Here is a 20,398-nt window from a genome sequence, read left to right on the forward strand (position 1 = left end):
CTAGTTTGTTTTTCTACTTCAATTTTATATATAATGAATTTACTAAGTGCTTCATCCTTATGTTTAAGTAAATAAACATAACAATATCTACTACTATCATCAATAAAGGTAATGAAGTATCTAAACTGGTCCTTAGTCAACACACCACCAAATTCACAAATATCAGTGTGTACTAAATCTAACAAGTCTGAATCCCTAACAATGTTATGAAAAGGTTTCCTTATTTGTTAAGCTGACACACATACTTGACATTTAGAATTCTTTTCTATGGTATGTTTTGGAATCAACTCTAGGTTCATCATATTTTTAAGAGCACCAAAGTTTAAGTGACCTAGTCTAGCATGCCATAAACTTGAGGATTCAACACAATTCACAGAAGGAAGAATAAAATTATTTAATGTACCCAAAACGGGTTCAGCATTAATTACAAACAAACCATTTGACAAGTAACCCTTGCCAAAAAATGTACCAGTGTGAATAAGAACTACTTTATTACACTTGAAAGAAATTTCAAAGCCATTGGAAACTAAACAGCTTCCACTTATTATATTTCTACGCATGTCGGGAACATAATGCACTCTAGTTAGGGATAGAATACGTCCAGAAGGGAACTTCAGGTCTACGGTTCCTATTCCATGTACTTGAGCAGCACTAGCATTCCCCATCGTCACCGTCAAGCTATGACTCTGTTGATAAGATACAAATAAACTAATATCAGCACAAATATGCACATTAGCTCCAGTATCTATCAACCATTCATTTAACAGATAAGTAGAAAATAATACAGGGTTGTAGGAAACATACCGGTCTGCGTTGGTTTCAGAAGCCGTAGCCTCACCAACAACCATGTTCACTACGGGCCCACTTGTAGTTGCAAGCACAACATTCGCTTGTGCTACCACCTCAGCCTTCTTTGCTTTCTTTGTAGGGCAGTCCTTACTCCAGTGCCCAACCTGCCCACAAGACCAACACGGTTTGTTTGCCTTTGGTTTCTTGGCCTTGGCCTTGTCACTCTTAGGTTTATTAGTGCTAACTTTCTTAGCAACACCCTTCCTTTTCTGTCCTACAGTTGCTACATTTACCTTCGAGCTCCCGGCCTCAGTTGGCATCACATGTCCTTGTTTGGACTTGTGTTGTTCTTGAACCGAGATGTCCAGCATAAGGTTGGTCCAGGTGATCTCTCCTTTATGTCTTTTCAGGGAGAGAGAGAACTCCTCCCAAGACTTCGGAAGTTTTTCAATCACACTCATAACCTTGAACTATTCAGGGAGGTCCATTCTGAACTCCTTCAAAGCATGCACTATCATCTCGAATTCATGCACTTGCTCAGTCATGGACTTGTTGTCCACCAGCTTGAATTCAAGGAACTTAGCCACAAAATACTTCTCAAGACCCTGAGAGTCAGTATTATGTGTCTGGTCCAGCTTCTCCCATAAGAGTTTTGCAGAGTAGGCATCAGAGGAATACACATCAAACAATGTGTTAGTGAGAGCAGCCAGAATGGCCGCCCTGGCCACACCATCCTTCTCAGCCCACTTCGCAAAGCCCTTAACAGTTTCAGCCTTCTCTTGATCCACCACTGGTTTCTCATACTCCACAACAGGCCATAGACCCTTTATAGTCAACCACAATTCCATTCTTTTCTGCCAGCGAGAAAAGCCTACACCACCATTGAACTTCTCTGGCAAGCCAGTTAATTCAATGGCTTGTGGAAAACTGTAAGTGGTCCAATCAATGGCCACAACAGATGCACCAGAACTACCACCAGCACCAACAACGGGAACCTCAGTTTCACTCGACATTATGCTAAATATTATATAACCGTTAATCTCTTCAAGAATGTTGGAAATATTAACTATTATAGCAACACAGAGGCAGTTATATATCATATTAAACAAGCCAAGGCCAAGTAAGTCGAAACAAAACGTGAAGGTAAAAAGCATGCATATCAGTGACTGTAAGAACAGAGAAAGAGCAGAAGCTGTACCAGTAGCCATAACTTGAGCCAACAACATGCACAACTAGAAAATACAAGAACAGCTGAGTCGTCAGGCCTTATACGAAGACCTGACTGCTCTTGAAGAGATAAAACAGCTCAGAGCTTTGAATTACAGCACCTCCAAAGCTCAACTACGACTGACTCCTCACTCGCCGGAAAAACCAACTAACTAACTCAGGCTCCTCCAGGATAAAACAGCTCAGAGCTACTCCTCACTCGCCGGAAAAACCAACTAACTAACTCAGGAGAGGCTATATAAAAACCCACATTGAAACAATATATATATAATTAATTTATATCAGTTACATGTCCAGATTCAGTGTATCTGACTTGGCTTTGACTCGGCCCATAAGAATCGAACCCGGTCACCTCGCGTATGCGAGACGCAGAGACATTCGCCCAAATCGCCCTTCGACCCGAGTCGTGACGTGCCATGCCGAGCCGGCGCGCGCGTGGGCTCGTGAGAACACCATGCACCATAGCACACCTTAGTAGTTATGCACTACCCATGTGTGTTATACTATATAAAGCCAACACCCCCTTTATTTCTTTCTATGTGGGATAAACAATACATTCTCAAAACAAGCTCTTTCAAGCTACTAACTTCAACTTCATTTCTCTTATGGATTTCATTAAGAAAATTCTTAAACCCATACATGAAAGTTTAAGTCCCGATATCTAGAAATAACTTCCAATCATTAGATTATGGAATTAACAACAATAACATAATTAAATTATGAACTTAATAACTCCATTTTCTAACATCAGGTTTCTCACAGGTACAGTTGTTAAGGAGCTATTCTAAAAATTCTATTTGTATATTAAATCTCGTGTGATATGATCGCCATGCTTCAGCAAGATCGTCAAAATCATTTTCTCAGATGGGAAAGGGGGTTGTGCTGTCATGCTATAGGGGGTTGTGATCTGATCTCATGTTTATGCTTCTAGAAATAGTATTGAACTAAAGTGATACTTTCTATTTCTTCAATTTTTGTTCTGATATACGAAGAGCTCCACCGAATCATATGCTTTTATAGTCCCACTGGATTGGAAAGGAGTACTACAAGAGAGGACCATATGGTAATGATATTCACAGGACGAATGCGCCTCATATCAGGCTGGAATTCTGTGACACTGTATGGTGTTTATTTAAAAAGTTTCGTTTTTCTTGCAAAGCTTAATTGTGCACCTCTTCTCTGCAAATTTTCACTTTTACTGGGGCTCAGCAACTCAGTTACATCAGAGGAAAACTCTAATCTGTATGTTGAAGAATCTGAAGTATTAGTTCTACTAAAAGTTTCGGTCCAGATGATTTATTCCCATGTCTCAAATTTCTTAGTTCTGTTAGTGGGAGAAAATATCGGATGAAGAAAGTCTTTAAACGAACGGACGGTGTTCTCAGTGTTGTTATTGATGGCCACAAAACAAAAAAGACAGCCTTAGACACTATTTGCGACGATAGGCCAAAGGATGAAGATTTGCATGAGGTGCTCCTTGCTATTCAGGGGAGTGATCAGGCTACACTCACACATGACCACATCAAAAATCTGATTTTGGTATGCAATGCTCTGTTCAATTAACATTTTATTCTAATCAAGTTTTCAAAATTGTTTTTCACTTCTTTTGAATTCAATCATATTTTTCAAGATATATTTGCAGCAGGGAGTATGGCTGTTCGATCAATCTTGGAATGGGCCATGGTGGAAATATTCAAAATCTGAAGTATATTGAAACATAGTGAAATATTTTAATCATTTTTTGAATTTTTATTATCAAATTTTTTCCATATATTTTAACAATTAAATAAAAAAAGAGCTGAAAATTATTACCGTGTAAATTTATAAAGAATTTTAAATAATCTTTTTCAATCGCGCGAAGTGCGGGTTTTTTCCTAGTTCTAATATATAGACTTACATGGTATTTTTCTACAATATCAAGATGCCAGGGAGACATACACAGTGTTTATTTGGGAGGTGGCTGAATGAGCACCAGGTCGGTCATTGGAGTGTAAAGTCATTAGATATTATTTGCTTAGTGCTTGGACATGTGATGGAAGTAGATATTATTTTGTTCTTTTTCTTTTGTTTCCATCCATGTTCATATGCCCTTAAATTATACTTCTAGTATACATAAATTCCACCATACTTAAAAGCTTCGACTATGTATGTCAATAATTCATTCCATGATTGTAGTTTTGATGAAAGAAACACTAATTTGTGCATATGAAAGTGGCACATGTTTTCTTTGACATTCTCTGGATTTAAAAATCTGAGTATTGGTTAAAGATTATGAAATGGAGAGTTTGAGGAAATATATGTTTGGTTTGATGGTGAAAGCTTGGAGAATTTGTGGTAAGGCATGGACAAGTATTTGGACAGTGGGCAAAGAAGATCCTAGAAGGATCATTCATGCATTTAAGGTTGGTTTGTCCCTCACACTAGTCTCCTTGCTATATCTAATGGAACCTTTATTCAAAGGCATTGGTTCTAATGCAATGTGGGCTGTCATGACTGTGGTGGTTGTGCTTGAATTCACTGCTGGTGAGTTCTTGAATATTCAAATTCACTTTGATCACAATCACTTTATGTGTACAGTGATAAGATATATCTTGTATGTTTAAATGATTGATATGATTCATTTCATTCTATAACTAATTTATAATGCAGAAATTAAATTTAATACCAGTGGTGTAGTTAGCTTAAGTCACCCTGATGCCTAGTGCTTAATGTCCATTTTATGTGATGTTTTATTGTAGGGGCTACCTTGTACAAAGGACTGAATCGAGGATTAGGAACACTGGTAGCTGGATCATTGGCTTTTCTAATGGAGTTTATTGCTACTGAATATGGGAAAATTTTCGGAGCCATTTTCATAAGTGTTGCCGTGTTTGTAATTGGTAAGTACTGATTGATTTTTCCAGTATTAGATCGGTTAATAGAGCCATATCTTTCCAAATTTACAATTATCTGGATATTATTTTCTTTTCCTCACCGGTGATAATTGTAATTTGGTTGCTAATGTTGTTTCTTGTTCATTTTATAATTTTTTTGTTGTCGATGAATGATTTTGAGATTTCCAATGTGACAGGGTCAGCAGCTACATACATGAGATTTTTGCCTGATATAAAGAAGAATTATGAGTACGGCGTCGTTATCTTCTTGTTGACATTTAATCTGATAACCGTTTCAAGCTATCGTGTTGACAATGTGCTGAAAATTGCATATGATCGCTTTTACACCATTGCCATTGGTTGTGGAATCTGTCTTGTTATGAGCCTTCTACTCTTTCCCAACTGGTCAGGAGAAGAGCTCCATAATTCCAGTGTCTCTAAACTAGAAGGATTAGCCATGTCAATCGAAGGTATTTCTGCACAGATACAATTTATCAGTTGCAAATTAATTAGACATTCTTCAATTTTCTTTCGATAATCCATCTGACGTCTTGTTTTAAACAACTACTCCTAATTCAAATGTCAAAACATTCAAAAATTCCCTGGAAATAACAGGCAAGTACATAATTACCTGGTCATTTCTGCATGTATTCCGAATTTTATTCAAGTAACTGCTTGTCCGTATAATCGCTAGTAAAATCAGGGAGACCATTGTTTGTATGGTGGATGGCGAACCTTCACATTGTACTAAATGTGAAACTTTACAGCATGTGTGTCGCAATACTTCAAAGATCATGAACTAGAGCCTGACATCAGCAAAGAGGAATCAGAGGATCATGATCCCATATACATGGGTTACAAAGCTGTTCTGGACTCTAAATCTTATGATGCAACCTTGGTAGGCTAAATTTAATTTCATACAAACCATAGCAAAATCCATCTTTATCATCATGCATAATATCAGTACAGAACAAAACGAGGATAATAGTGGTTTACTAATTTGTGTGTATTATGTGATGTTAAATGGAACAGGCAAAACATGCAAGTTGGGAGCCAAGGCACTCTAGACACTGCTACAGATACCCTTGGCAGCAATATGTAAAATTGGGAGCTGTTCTACGGCGTTTTGGATATACAGTTGTGGCCCTCCATGGTTGTTTGGAAACTGAAATCCAGGTACCCACACTCCACTTTCTTTTACATTGATATGGTTACACTGTGATTATATATAGATAGAACTTGTTTTTATACACAATTTTTTTCCCTCTCTGCAATATATATAGGTTGATTAAATATAGATGTGCACCAGATTAAGCAAAAGTTATTGCACTAGAAAATTAATAACATGATGATTATGTTCATTACCTATACCTCAATGCATCATAATATTGACAGAATAGAAAAGCTAGGATCACTATGACCAATATATTGTCTGTGAATTGTTTGCACCATAATTACCCAAATCTCATCTTTAATTTAATTTAATTTTGGCTGCTGTTGATTTCTCATGTGTCCATATATGTATAGTTTTGCTCTCATGGTATGAAATTAATTTTGGGTTTTAACTTGTGTACATAAATTCTCATATACTAAGTTCAAGAATGTAAATTATGTTATTCTGGTCTTTATTTTGTGGATGTATATATAGACACCGAGATCTGTGAGAGCTCTTTTTAGAGATCCATGCACTCAACTAGCTGGAGAAGTATCAAAAGCATTGACGGAACTAGCAGATAGTATCAGGAAGCGTCGCCAATGCTCACCAGATGTTATATCTGATAATCTCCATAAAGCCCTTAATGATCTCAACACTGCCTTGAAATCACAACCGAGGCTTTTTGTTGGTTCAGAGACAAACCAAACAAGCAATATGCTAGCTTTAGCAGCTGTAACAGCCAGGCAAAGTGTAGATAATCACTTACCAAGTGCAAATACAGAATCATCCACATTGCACGACTGGAAATTATCCAAAAGGGTATCCAAGAAGACCAAAGAAGCAAGAAAAGTTTTAAGGCCAACGTTAAGCAAGAATGCAATCACCAGTCTCGAGTTCTCAGAGGCACTTCCATTTGCTGCATTTGCTTCTTTGCTAGTAGAGACAGTGGCAAGACTTGACATTGTTATCGATGAAGTTGAAGAGTTAGGAACGAAGGCTAATTTCAAAGAATTTTATGCTGATGATGAGATAACTGTGACTTGTGAGAGGTTTAAGGTGGAAACTGCTTCTGATCTCAAAAATAACCTACCTGAACAAGCTGCAGAATAAAAACCCTGCTTCCAGATTGCAATACTTAAAAGGCTGCAGGAGCTGTTTTATAACTTTCACATAATTGTTTTAACTCGCACAATTTTCCTGAATCTGAATTTTTGTTTTGAAGTTCAAAAAATCATTTGATGCAGAATGATTCACTCACATAACTATTTTTAATACTCAATTCATTCCTAATCCTTAGTTAAAATTCTTTATCATTCCATGATATAGAATTATAAATAATACTTTTTTTTTTGTCATAAATTATAAATAATACTTTAAACATTCAAAGAATATAAATAACAAAGTTCGTGTAAATAATTGTAAATCAAAACCTGGTTAATTAGGAATTATGAACTTTTAAATAGCAGCTAACTAGGAAGGGCTTAAAAGAATTTTACTGCCCAGCTTGGATGACTCCTTTATATAGGTATAAGTAAAAATTTGTTCCATCAAGGGGTGGTGGCGCAGTTGGCTAGCGCGTAGGTCTCATAGCATTAGAGAAATCCTGAGGTCGAGAGTTCGAGCCTCTCTCGCCCCAACCTTTTTCTATTCTAGTTCCTTGGCTTTACATACTTAATTTAGTGGTGGAAAATAGGTGAAGATAAGGCAGAGTTTGCAGTGTAAAGAAAGAAGAGAATTGAACAAATTGGATATGGTTTGAGACTGATTCTATTTCTTTTGCACTACAAATGGCCTGTTATATAACCAACTCTATGATTCATTGTTGGAAAAGTAAGCCATATAGTTTTTTTGATTGGAATTTTGGAAAGAAAAATATTCAAGAAAAGCCACAGCAGCACAAATATCATGATCATGTTGATCTTCCCTTTTCGCCTTCTCTGCTCAAGAAAACATTCTTGAATGGTACGTAATTGCTTTCTCGTGCATTCATCCTTGTTCTATATAGCATCGGCAAAATTCTTGTTTAATTTTGTAACTAGAAAAACCAGTAGTATGTTGAAGTTGGTCTTATATTATTTTTATGATCATGGCTAGGTAGGGAACTGAAATGCTGCTACAAGGCCACTGTAGATGGATTTAGCGCGGCTTCATTCCATGACTGCAGCGATTTCCAAGGCCCGTGTGTTATTATTGGCTATACAAACAAGAATGTGAAGTTTGGTGCATTTAACCCTGAGGGCTATAGAAGTACTGATGATTACTATGATTCTTTTGATCCATTTCTTTTTTATTGGGACAACAATGAAGAGAGTGAACCAATAGTATTACCAAAAGTAGGAGGAAGTGGTGCTGCTTTATTTGATTATGCCCGTGGCGGACCTCAGTTTGGAGCTGATGGGCTGCTCATTGGTCCACCACTGGCTCCGGTGATGGGTGGTTTTGCAGGGCCTGATACCAATTCAGGGATTGGTGACTTGAGACAAGCCAGGTCTAGATTGGGACTGTCATATGCTAAAAGAGCAGATGGGAAGGAGTCATTGTTTGGCGATGATCCTAAGGCGGTTCTTGATGAAGTTTTAGTGTTTTGTAATCCACAAATTGCAAGTTTGTACTAGAAATATATACATGCCAAATCATATAAGATATGCGAGTTGCCTCTGAGCTTGAGCACACTTTCAATGCAGAACTACTCAGAGAGCTTGTTGTACATAATAATGAAGTTCTTAATCATAATGGCAGTTCTTAAACTTTTGATCATATATCAAGTATAACATGTTACTTGTTATATATATTTTAGTCAAAATTTTATGAGAAAAATAAACAAACAATTATAGCGAATACACAGGGCCGGCTCTATGTATAGGCCATTTAGGCAACCGCCTAAGGCCCCCAAATTTTTGAGGCCCCAAAATTTTAATATTTATGTGTGAAAAAAAACTGAAAATTGAAAATTAATATATAGATCCGGTAAAAGATTCTGATATAAATAATAATTTATATTCGTTGTGTTTTTATAAAAATAAATAAATATAGTTAGTTGTATTTATTTTTGTGCTCACACAACGGTTTTTCTACTTACATGTATAACTTAATAAATGTCAATCAATGATTACTTTCTTGAAAATGTAATCTAAATACACGTTGTAGTTGTAAAAAAAGAGGTCACAATTATCATAATATGAGATATTGAACATTATGTTTATTTTTATATCAATTCATTTTTATTTTTTGATTTTTAACTCTTTTTTATGCTAACTTTTAGTTTTAACTTTTAATAGTACACTATTGTATATTAAATTTTCCAAATAATAATAAATTATTTAGTAATAAAGTATAGATTAAAATCATTTAAATATTAATATTAAATTTAGAATATATATTATTGAAAGATATTTTATTTACCTGATAATAATAAGTATCTTCATACTAAACCATACGTATACTTTATATTTTTATAATAAAAATACTAATATAAAGTAACATAATTTTTGCATAATGATGTTAGATAAAATTAACATTTAAATATACAACATCTTACATCGGTATGTATAAAAGTTATTTAATGCTATGCATATAAAAACAATGTGTTAGCTACTAATAGAAAGAGTATTTTGAGATCTTTTCAGTCACAAGAAAAAATATTATGAAGGGAAGACCTGATTTTATCATATATTAAATAATGATTTGATTTCAATTTTACACGTACTTGTATTTATTAGGTAATTTTATTTTGTAATGTTTAAATGATGTATCAATATTTTTATTAATATAAAATTTATTTTTCGAAAATTTAAGGCCTCATTTTCATTTTCGCCTAAGGCCCCAACATGTCTTGAGCCGGCCCTGCGAATACAAGGAAGATTTCTGTAGATTTAGATGTTATCATATAATCGCAAATATGTCAATATTTCAAATACAATTAAATCAGTATTAAAGAAAAAAAAAAGAATATAACAAATTATCACACAGATGTGTTGTGGAAAGAAGAAATGGTGTTTGGATCTTGTACACAAATTTTTACCTCCACAAATGGATTGAGCATGTAGATAAGATATACAAATAACATTTTGGCATATCTTTATCTTTGTTATGGCTACTATTTGTTCATCTGCTTTACAAGTTCATAGCACCAAAAAGCATACTTGTATTCTTGCAAATTCACCAGACCATCAATCTGAAGCACCACTCTTAAACAGACCAAACTCCATTTGGGTAAACCCCACCAAGATCACACCATCTGTGCTCACTCTTCAGCGTCACAAACGCTCCTCTATCTCGTATACTCCGCACATCAAAAAGCTTAAGTCTTTAATCAAGAATCTCAATGACTCCTCTCTATCTGACTTGTTGCATGTTCTTGAAAACTACCCAAGTTCACTTAGTGGAGATGATGCTTTTTTATTGCTGAATAACTTCAAGTCATGGCAAAAGACTCTACTCTTTTTTGATTGGATCAAGACCCGCAATTTATTTGCGGTTGAAACTATATATTATAATGTTACAATGAAGTCTTTGAGGTTTGGGAGGCAGTTTCAGCACATTGAGAATCTTGCATTTGAGATGATTCACAATAGGGTGGAGCTAGATAATATCACTTACTCAACTATTATTACCTGTGCTAAAAGGTGTAATCTTTATGACAAGGCTATTGAATGGTTTGAGAGAATGTACAAGACTGGTTTGATGCCTGATGAGGTTACTTACTCTGCAGTTTTAGATGTGTATGGTAAGTTGAGAAGAGCTGAGGAAGTTGTTAGTTTGTATGAAAGAGGGAGGGCTAGTGGATGGAAACCCGATACGGTTGCTTTTGCAGTGTTGGGTAAATTGTTTGCTCAAGCCGGGGATTATGATGGTCTTAGATATGTGTTTCAAGAAATGAAGGCAGTTGAGGTGGAACCTGATTTGTTTCTGTATAATACATTGTTTGAAGCATTGATAAAGGCTAAGAAGCCTGGTTTAGCTAAAGGCCTGTTTGGAAGCATGATTAGTTCTGGAATCAAACCGAATGAGAAAACATTAACAGCACTTGTTAGAATATTTGGAAAGGCCAGATGGGCTAAAGATGCTCTGGGATTTTGGGAAAAACTTAGGTCAAATAAGTGGGCAGTGAATAATTTGTTGTACAATACATTGCTTAACATGTGTGCTGATCTGGGGTTGGAGGAAGAAGCTGAAGGATTGTTTGAAGACATGAAAAAATCTGAGAAATGTAAGCCTGATAGTTGGAGCTACACTGCAATGTTGAATATATATGGAAGTGCAGGTTATGCTGATAAGGCAATGGATTTGTTTGATGAGATGTCTGAGTTGGAAGTTGAACTTAATATAATGGGGTGCACTTGTTTAATTCAATGCCTTGGAAAGGCTAGGAGGATTGATGATTTGGTTGAGGTTTTTAGGGTTTCAATTGACAGAGATATCAAGCCGGATGATAGGCTTTCTGGTTGCTTGCTATCTGTTGTGTCCTTTTGTGAAGGTGAGGACTTGAACAAAGTTCTTTCTTGCTTACAGGAAGCTAACTCAAAACTAGTTGATTTTATCAGGCTACTTGAAAATGGCACAATTGATTTCAACACTCTTAGCACTGAGTTCAGGGAAATGCTTAACGAAACCTCAGTTGATTCACAGAGGCCTTTCTGTAACTGTTTGATTGATTTTTGTAGAAACAGAAACCTCCTCGAGAGATCACATGATCTTTTGCATATTGGACTTGCATGCAACCTGTATCCAGGTTTACATACCAAGACTCCAGAAGAATGGCGCTTAAATGTCCGTTCTCTCTCTGTTGGCGCTGCTCACACTGCATTGGAAGATTGGATGAGTACAGTGATCAAACTCGACCAACATCATGATACATTGCCTGAATTGTTTTCTGCAAGTACAGGAGCCGGTACACACAAGTACTCACAAGGACTTGCAAATGAATTTGCCTCTCACGTAAATAAGCTGGATGCACCTTTTAGACGTAGTTCAGAGGAACCAGGCTTTTTCGTGGCAAGTAGAGAAGATTTAGTATCTTGGGTGCAATCAAGAGTACAAACTGCTAGTGGCACAGCATAAAATGGCTGCATCTGGCAGAGTGTAAATTGTAACAGTACCTGCACAAGGCCATACTTTGCGTTTTACATCAATCATAAGAATCTTATACAGTCAAATAAAACTTGTAAGTTTGCCTGCAATTCTATTCTAACATTCTTGCACAAATTTGACAAAGCCTACCAATACATTTTTAGCTGAACACCAAAATTCGCGATTCTTGTTTCTGGTTTTATATGCAAACTGAGTAAACAGAATTCTGACAACAAATTTCTTTCTAAACATATGCTAGTTAATGCTATTGAATTTCAATTGAGGGACAAAAAATAACATCAACACGAGGCACACTACCACAAGTTATAAGCTTCAACACAAGTAATATTTATTGCTATTGAGGCTCAATCAAGGAACGAAGGGCAACATCACATTTCAAGGTCCCGATATAGGCTTATGAGTCCCAAGCAGATCAGCCTGAATTTCGCCTTAGGGCCCCTGGTTTACCCCGGAAAATAGAAAAGAAAAGCAAACTGGCATATGATCTAAAAACCGGCCTAACCTTCATAAACATGAAGTATCATGTGATAAACATGAAATCAATTGCTAATGCTACATATGTATAGTTGTTATTATGGGGTAAAATCTCTTCCTTAACCCCAACCCCCCTTTCAGGTTTACTTCTTTGTTAGGTCTTGAACTTTTCAATGATCTGCCCACAGCGGTGGCCAAACGGGCCGAACCGACTGAATCGGCATGCCCCGAACCGGGTTTTTAACCGCTCGGAACCGTCTAAACACGGGCCGGTTTGAAACCGGCATGAGCAAATACTGAACACGTGCCGAATACGGGTTGAAAAATGAGTAACCGAACCGGAACCATTAGAACCCGCAGAACCGCTCCGATTGGAACCGCGGAACCACTTGTCAGTTGTCACATATTCAAAGTTCAAACAAATAGAATGAAAAAAAGAAAAAAAAAAGTTCAAACAAATAGCACTATCGTATAGAACAAATTTACGGAGGATTCTGAGTTTAAAATAAGATATTATATTACAAAAATATAAAAGTTTATATTTTAAAATGAAATAAAAAGTTTATATTTTAATAGACTCGATATTTATATTTTATATTTTGTTTTATATGAAAACATAAAAGTTTATATTTTAAAACGAAATAAAAAGTTCAAAAAATAAATTATTTAGAAATATCTCTAAATGCATGAAAAAAGAAGTATATGTACGTTGTTAAATAAAAATGGCATGCGTGCGAAAAGGGATAATCAATCAATATACTTGTACAAAGGAGAAGCGAGGGGCGTGTAGGTGGCGTCTCTCAGATAGCTCCGATTCTAATCATCTGGAGTTTTTGGATTAAAAATATCAAAAATAAAAACTACTTTTTTTTCAGATTAATTGATATGGTATATATCTTGACATAAATTAATCTGATTCTGTTTCAGATTATTTATGGAATATAGTAGCTTGCAAGTTTTTTAATCTGATTCTGTTCCAGATTATTTAATTATGGAAAAGAGTAGCACCCAAGTCTCTCTGCACCTATAAATACCCCTATAGGTTGTAGGGTTTTGGATCATCTAAACACAACCTACTCTCTCTCTCTCAATACCACAACCCTACTCACTGATGGTGTCGTTCTTATGCAACGACATCGTAACCCGTTTTATCCTGGGAAGCTATCGTTCTACACATACGGTGAGGGGGCGAATATGCTTTACAAACAATTTTTTTTGCCTATTTATCTTCTCCATCTAATACAATAATGAGTTGCACTATGATAGATGTTTTAAACGGCGATATAGATAATTCATTGACAAGAGTAAGAGTTTGTCGGATGTGGGAATAGACTGCTATCTCATGAATTTAAATTAATATTTTTGCAGACAACCAATCCAAAGAATTTGGAGGAAGGAGTCACTAATATACACCTACATGGACTGGACTGGAATTCATACGTCCCGACATGATTCATGTCCATAAAACTAGAACAAAATGTTTATCCCTGTTAAAATCGGGGATGGTTTCGGATTTGCATCTCAATATCTTTTTGACTTTTACGCACTTATGTTCTTGCAAGCTTATTGTCTGTTTTATTGGTTAATCAATGTATATGGCCAGATGTAATCAATCAGTTCTGTTAAAGAGTTACATGTAGGGCATGTTTTATATGTTTAAGAAGTGGTTTGGAAATTAATGACAATGTTCTTGAAAAACATGCTTACTTTTAAAAAAAACACAACTAAAAGTAAGATTCATCATGCCTTAAATCATTAATTATATGTAGAAATTTATTTTCATTTTTTCACTCATGAATTACAGTCCAATTTTGTAAATATTGCATCGAGATGTTTATAATATAAAATTTTAATTATTCTACAAATATTAATTTCGAATCATTAATATAATTTGTATAGACTACCACACATTTATTTTATCTTACAAATACTAATTTTGAATAATTAATATAATTTTTATAGGCCGCCGCAACGCGCGGCTTCTCAACTAGTTTAAAGAAATAGGTGAATAAATGATTGAAGAAAGCTTTAGCCAGCTCAGTTTGAAATGCATCTCATTATTCAGTGTGAACCGTTGAACCGCGTAACCGCGATTTGAACCGTGGAACCGTGGAACCGTTGAACGCAACGGTCACCTGCACAGCTACACCACTGACTGACTCTCCTGCAAGGCTGCTGCAACTGAACCTTTACCATTTATTTATTAGTTTATAATTTTTTATTAATTAAATTAAACAATAACATTGAACAAAAATAAATTGAACAAATATAAATTCCAGAATAAATTCTATTCCAAGTCTTGCACAGTTGCACACTTATACTAAAAAACAAAACACTTGCTCTAAAAAACAAAAAAAAACACAATGATCACCTGTTGACTACTCTACTAACTATTGTACTGCCTAGGGGTGAGCAAAAAAAACCAAAAAACCAAAATCGAGCCAAAAAACCGAAAAACCAAACCGAAAAAACCGTAACCGACAAAAACCGGAAAAAACAGTAACCGAACTGAACTGATATAACGGTTTGGTAACAGTTACGGTTTTACTCCTAAAACCGAACCGAAAAACCGAACCGTTTATATAATATAGAATAAAAATATAACATTTATTATATATTATTCTATATAACATATGATATATGACATATTATATATATGTGCTACAATATATTAAATTTATAGTTTAGTAAGAGAAAATTGATTTTATAAGTATATAAATATTTTTCTAAAATTAATAACAATATTAAATTTGTATACTAGTTTCTAATCATATAAAAACCGGAAAAATCCGAAACCGACGGTTAACCGAACCGAAAAAAACCGTTTGAAACGGTTCGGTTACGGTTTCTACCTAAAAACCGAACCGAAATACACGGTTCGGTAACGGTTTTATATAGAAACCGAGCCGAACCGACCCGTGCACACCCCTAGTTCTGCATGCTAGGGACCACCGCACCTGAACCGCCCGAACCGTGAACCGCCTAACCCGCCGAACCCGTATAACACGGTTCCGGTTTCCTTCTACACCAGCCCGGCCCGGACCGGACCGCCAGTCTTGGCGTGCCGGTTACGGTTTCACCGGTGACGGTTCCGGCCGCCGTCGAACCGACCCGAACCTCCCCGGGCCGCCCGAATGGCCGGCTCTACCCAATAGTTCATATAGTTTCTATTTGTTGTTATGATGTTCCTCCATATTCAAATAACAGAGATTCATGAAAGAATGTTGCGCCAATTACCGGTGAATGGTATTACTAGACTAATAAAGGGGAATTAACACTAGATAATATCCCAAATAACATGTTCCGGAAAAATGACCTCAAATTATTAATGGATAACGCTATCTCGTGTCATGTTTTACTTTATAGTCTTGCTAAGTACCGCTAGTTCGCCTAGCGTTTTCAAATTTTTTTTCAATCTTTTAGAGTTCAGTTTTGTTGGGCCGGGTTTTTTCAATTTGCCAAAACGTTGAATAATTTTTCGTTTAGCGTAAAACGTTAGTTGATCTCACGTTTTTAACATCTAAAACCAGCTTGCCACAGACCCTCCTCTTACGTTTTCTCGATAGATTTAGCTTGTGTTGTCCTTTTCTTGTTAAAATATTTTCAAGTCTAAATTAATCATTCTAAAATCCAATTTGTGAACCCTAAAATATTTACATTCCAATTATTACTTTATTAGAATGATTCCCCGGCTTTAGGGCCTGAAGACCTTAAAGTCTCAAATTAATTAGTATTTAGACTCGAGGCTCAATCTTAGACCATCCACAACGCGGTCCCGCTTCATGCATGGGGACACGCGAAGTGGACTTGCTCCTTCAAATGGGACTCTTGCTGCGTTGGACGGCTACACACGAAATGGGACAGTCCCACGGTGGTGGGCTCGTCCCATTTGTGTTTTTTATCTAAAATATCTGTACCCTCAGCAGCTTTTGTGTCAAAAAGAGGGGTGTGCAACTGTTTTTTTTATGTGACCGTTGTGAGTAATGTTAATATCTTTAACGTAAACTAATTAACGGTAATATTTTTCTACTATAAATACATAATTCTGACACCCAATTATTCATAATCTTTACTTCTTCTAAAAATATTTAGATTTTTTGGCAAAAAAAAAATTAATCCAAATAATGCTTCATCTTCAAACTTTCAAAATTCAAAACCTTAATTTCCATATACATATCCAAATTCTTATTTTCCTAACACATAAAATTTTAATTTTAATTCTCAACCTCCAAATGTGCAATACCAATTTCGAAATTCTCGTTATTCTCAATTTTCCATTTCCATATCCTAAAAATTCTCCATATCAATTTCCATCTCCGTTTTTAAATCCATAATTTGAAACCCAACAAGCACCTACCAATATTCAAAGTCCTCCACATTCACAAGTGTCGGCCTTTGGTAACACAAATATTATTGATTTAAATGATGATTTCGAGGAAACTGAAGATGTACGAAAAACACTTGGTCAGTGGAAGTGGGTTGAAAATAAACTCTTAATAAGTGCATGGTTAAATGAATCAATTGATCCGTTTATCGGTACTAATCAAAAAGTCGAAGCGTTTTGGGACCAAATTCATCAAGATTGTGCAAAAGATAATGCCGGTGTCATCAAAAGAGGAGTTGTGGCTATTAAAAAAAGATGGTCAAGAATAAATGAAGGTGCTCAGAAATTGGATCGTGTTATGATGAGACTCAACGAATAGTCGGGAGTGGTTCAAACTTGGATGACATAATTGAGCAAGCTCATATGCTCCATTTAGCTAAGTACAAAAAGAAGTCTAACTGCGATAGAATGCTTGAAAAAATTCGTTTTAGTGTAATTACGATATTTGAAGGTGAGTACCTACGAACACCGAACTCTAATGATGTACAACGTCTATTACAGATGGGTGAGGCGCGTGGCTTTCCTGGTACGATGGGTAATATTGATTGCATGCACTAGCAATGGAAGAATTGTCCTAAAGTATGGAAGGGCATGTTCATGAATGGTCACTCAGGAGTTGCAACAATTATATTGGAAGCGGTTGCTTCATCTGATCAATGGATATGACATGCATTTTTCGGAGTTGCTGGATCAAATAATGACATAAATGTTTTAGATCGATCACCAGTCTTTGATGAGGTGCTACAAGGTCGTGCTCCTGAGATAAACTATACAATCAATGGAAATAGTTATAATACGGGATATTATTTGACGGATGGAGTGTATCCCGAATGGACAACATTCGTTAAAACGATACCAAGTCCACAAAATGAAAAGAGAAAATTATTTTCAAAATATCAAGAAAGTCAGAGAAAAGACGTCGAACGAGCATTTGGTGTGTTACACGCCCATTTCGCAATTGTACGTGGTCCAACACAATTTTGGGACAAAGCAGATCTCGGAAGAATTATGAGAGCATGCATCATAATACATAATATGATTGTTGAAGACAAGAGGGACACATACGCTACTCAATTTGGTCCCTTACCAATTTATGATGATGCAACAAATGGCTTATCGCAACCGAACTTAGGTGAAGAATCTTTTGTCCCGTATGAAACATATATTCAAAACATTATACAGATGCGTGATAAAAAGGCACATCATCAGCTACAAAATGATTTGATTGAGCATATCTCGCAGTTCCATAATAATCGTTAATTTATTTAATATTGTAACGTTAATTTATTTTCTCGTGTACTATTTTCAATTTCATGTTTTTCAATAATATGATGCATTTTAATTAGGAGCTTGTCTTTTTTATTCCAATTATATTTTTAAAATACTTATTCATTATTATTTAATTAATATTAAAATTTTAAATTAAGTAATTAAATTTTAAAATAATTATGTTAAATATATAATATAATAAGAATAAAAGGGGTAGATGGTGGCAAGTGGGCTTCCATTGAACAGCCTTGGCCCTTTTTTTACCGATCCCAGTTTGTAGCTGATGTGGCGCATAAAGCACAGGCGGGTTCATTAAAACGGGTCTGAGCATTGCACATGCTCTTAGACCCTAATCGTCAATTTTTAAGTATAAATTAATCATTTTAAAATCCAAATATAAACCCTAAAATATTAACGACTATTGATTTACGCTTTATTAGGAGTTATCAGAATTATTTTTTAAAAGAAAAAGAAAAACAACAAAACTAGGCAAAGCAACGTAATGTTGCGTTCTGAAGTCAGTTTAAACAAGACGATATGACATTTCCTTGTGATTAGGGGTAAACATTCGGTCTGGATCGAACCGAGTAAACCGAGAATCGAAATTTTAATTTTTTCCTAGATCGATCCGGACCGAAATTCTACTGGACCGAATCGTAATAATTCGGTTCGGTCCGGTTCGGACCAAAAGAACCAGAATTTTAAAACTATAATAAAAATTATATTATTAATAAAGTTAAATTTTATGAATTCTCTTAAAACATTGATATTTATTAATCACCAACACTTCATCAAAGATAGATTTAATTAAATTTACAAATTATCTGTTATTATTAAACAATATGAGATATATATTATATAAATATAAATATATATTGTATATTGTTTGGACTGCTCGGTCCGGACCGAAATATTTATTTAAAGATCGGACCAAATTTTATTTCCGTCTACTCGGTTCGGACTGAATTTCTTAGCAATCAGGACCGAACCGAACCGAATTTACACGGTTCGGTTAGGTTTTTGAATTCCGATTCGGTTTTGCTCACCCCTACTTGTGATAGCCAGGGCCATCTTTTTGGGTTATGTTATTTGTGACATTTTAACTCTAAATTATAATATTGTAGGCCATTATTCCACTTATTCGCACCGTTTGTGTAAAATGTCAAAAAGTTTCGTACACAGTTGAGAATCTTAACTTTTGTTTTATTAATTCTACTTCTTTCACAAACACTTTAATCACTTATTCTAAGTGAAGGAAACTTTTGTTTCATCACTTCTATTCCACCTCTTTACTTTAAGTAAAAAACATTCATTTTAAATTCACCCAAATGACCCTTTTTAAATCCAGAAGCCCGGGTTAAAAGCCGCGGCATACACCACCTAAGTGTTTACTTAATTTTTTGTATGTTGAATAGATATATTTCAAATCTCGAAAAGGAAAACTCGTTCTCAAATTTCTTCACAATTATTCTCTCAATTCCTTTAGAATGTTTTAAGATTTAGGTCACGAATTATTTTATTTTTTTTCAAACATTTATTCACAAAAACAGAATTCTCTGAAATTAAAATTATTTTATCAATTTATCTAATCTGATTTGATTAAGAATTTTAAATTTTCTTCAATAAATTTCAAATAAATCTTAAAATGATGATTAAATTAATTAATCACGACTACTAATTTATGCAATACGATGACATCTATACTATACTATAATAAGTCAACATGGGTATAATTTGTAGTCGTACATGTTTTTGGTTTGTTCATGTTCTTTTTGTTTTAGTGCTCTCTTGATACCACTAGAAGTCTACAACATATTTAAGTCTATTATTTTTCTTTTATTAAACAATTCCAAATACTAAAAACACTACTCATGTATTTACAAGACAAAATCTTTATCATTATCCTCTTAAGTATAATTAGTTGAAAAAAATGAAACTACTATTAATAACATATATTAATACTAAAAATATTTATAAACAGATGTTCCAATTATACAAAAATACTGAGATAATTTTAAAATTTAGCTTATAAATAATAAATTATGAATTAAGCGAAGGTTAGTCTCATAAATAAATTTCATTTATTTATTATCGAAGGCCGAATGGACGTGAAGTCGTGAACTGATATTTCACTAG

The 20,398-nt window shown here is 35.0% G+C and overlaps 3 protein-coding genes and 1 non-coding gene across 4 annotated transcripts; all 4 read left to right on the forward strand.

Moving 5' to 3' along the window:
* The first annotated feature begins 2,832 nt into the window (after window positions 1-2,832).
* LOC108192501 (aluminum-activated malate transporter 12) lies at window positions 2,833-7,329 on the forward strand. Its single transcript, XM_017373272.2, has 7 exons — window positions 2,833-3,555; window positions 3,659-4,539; window positions 4,755-4,895; window positions 5,087-5,359; window positions 5,657-5,787; window positions 5,922-6,065; window positions 6,538-7,329. The coding sequence occupies exons 2-7, from the start codon at window positions 4,293-4,295 to the stop codon at window positions 7,153-7,155; spliced, it is 1,554 nt and encodes a 517-aa protein (XP_017228761.1). The 5' UTR covers window positions 2,833-3,555; window positions 3,659-4,292; the 3' UTR covers window positions 7,156-7,329.
* A 267-nt stretch (window positions 7,330-7,596) lies between these two features.
* Window positions 7,597-7,681, forward strand: TRNAM-CAU (transfer RNA methionine (anticodon CAU)). The gene is given in 2 exon segments: window positions 7,597-7,634; window positions 7,646-7,681. It is a non-coding gene; the product is annotated as a tRNA-Met (tRNA).
* A 32-nt stretch (window positions 7,682-7,713) lies between these two features.
* LOC108192461 (uncharacterized) lies at window positions 7,714-8,830 on the forward strand. The gene is made up of 2 exons (XM_017373280.2): window positions 7,714-8,007; window positions 8,140-8,830. Exons 1-2 carry the CDS (start codon window positions 7,833-7,835, stop codon window positions 8,658-8,660), a joined length of 696 nt encoding a protein of 231 aa, XP_017228769.1. The 5' UTR covers window positions 7,714-7,832; the 3' UTR covers window positions 8,661-8,830.
* A 1,196-nt stretch (window positions 8,831-10,026) lies between these two features.
* LOC108192609 (pentatricopeptide repeat-containing protein At5g46580, chloroplastic) lies at window positions 10,027-12,249 on the forward strand. Its single transcript, XM_017373269.2, has one exon. It carries the CDS (start codon window positions 10,135-10,137, stop codon window positions 12,103-12,105), a length of 1,971 nt encoding a protein of 656 aa, XP_017228758.1. The 5' UTR covers window positions 10,027-10,134; the 3' UTR covers window positions 12,106-12,249.
* Window positions 12,250-20,398: the final 8,149 nt, after the last annotated feature.

The sequence above is a fragment of the Daucus carota genome, chromosome 8 (genome assembly GCF_001625215.2).
Source record: "Daucus carota subsp. sativus chromosome 8, DH1 v3.0, whole genome shotgun sequence".
In the NCBI taxonomy this organism is placed as follows: Eukaryota; Viridiplantae; Streptophyta; class Magnoliopsida; order Apiales; family Apiaceae; genus Daucus; species Daucus carota.

Excerpts from the sequence above, each read along its gene's own strand:
- LOC108192501 (XM_017373272.2), top strand. The coding sequence starts at position 4,293 with ATGGAGAGTTTGAGGAAATATATGTTTGGTTTGATGGTGAAAGCTTGG. Across the intron at positions 5,788-5,921 it reads AATCTTATGATGCAACCTTG|GCAAAACATGCAAGTTGGGA; the intron begins GTAGGCTAAATT and ends TAAATGGAACAG. Across the intron at positions 6,066-6,537 it reads GTTTGGAAACTGAAATCCAG|ACACCGAGATCTGTGAGAGC; the intron begins GTACCCACACTC and ends ATGTATATATAG.
- LOC108192461 (XM_017373280.2), top strand. The coding sequence starts at position 7,833 with ATGGCCTGTTATATAACCAACTCTATGATTCATTGTTGGAAAAGTAAG. Across the intron at positions 8,008-8,139 it reads CAAGAAAACATTCTTGAATG|GTAGGGAACTGAAATGCTGC; the intron begins GTACGTAATTGC and ends GATCATGGCTAG.
- LOC108192609 (XM_017373269.2), top strand. The coding sequence starts at position 10,135 with ATGGCTACTATTTGTTCATCTGCTTTACAAGTTCATAGCACCAAAAAG.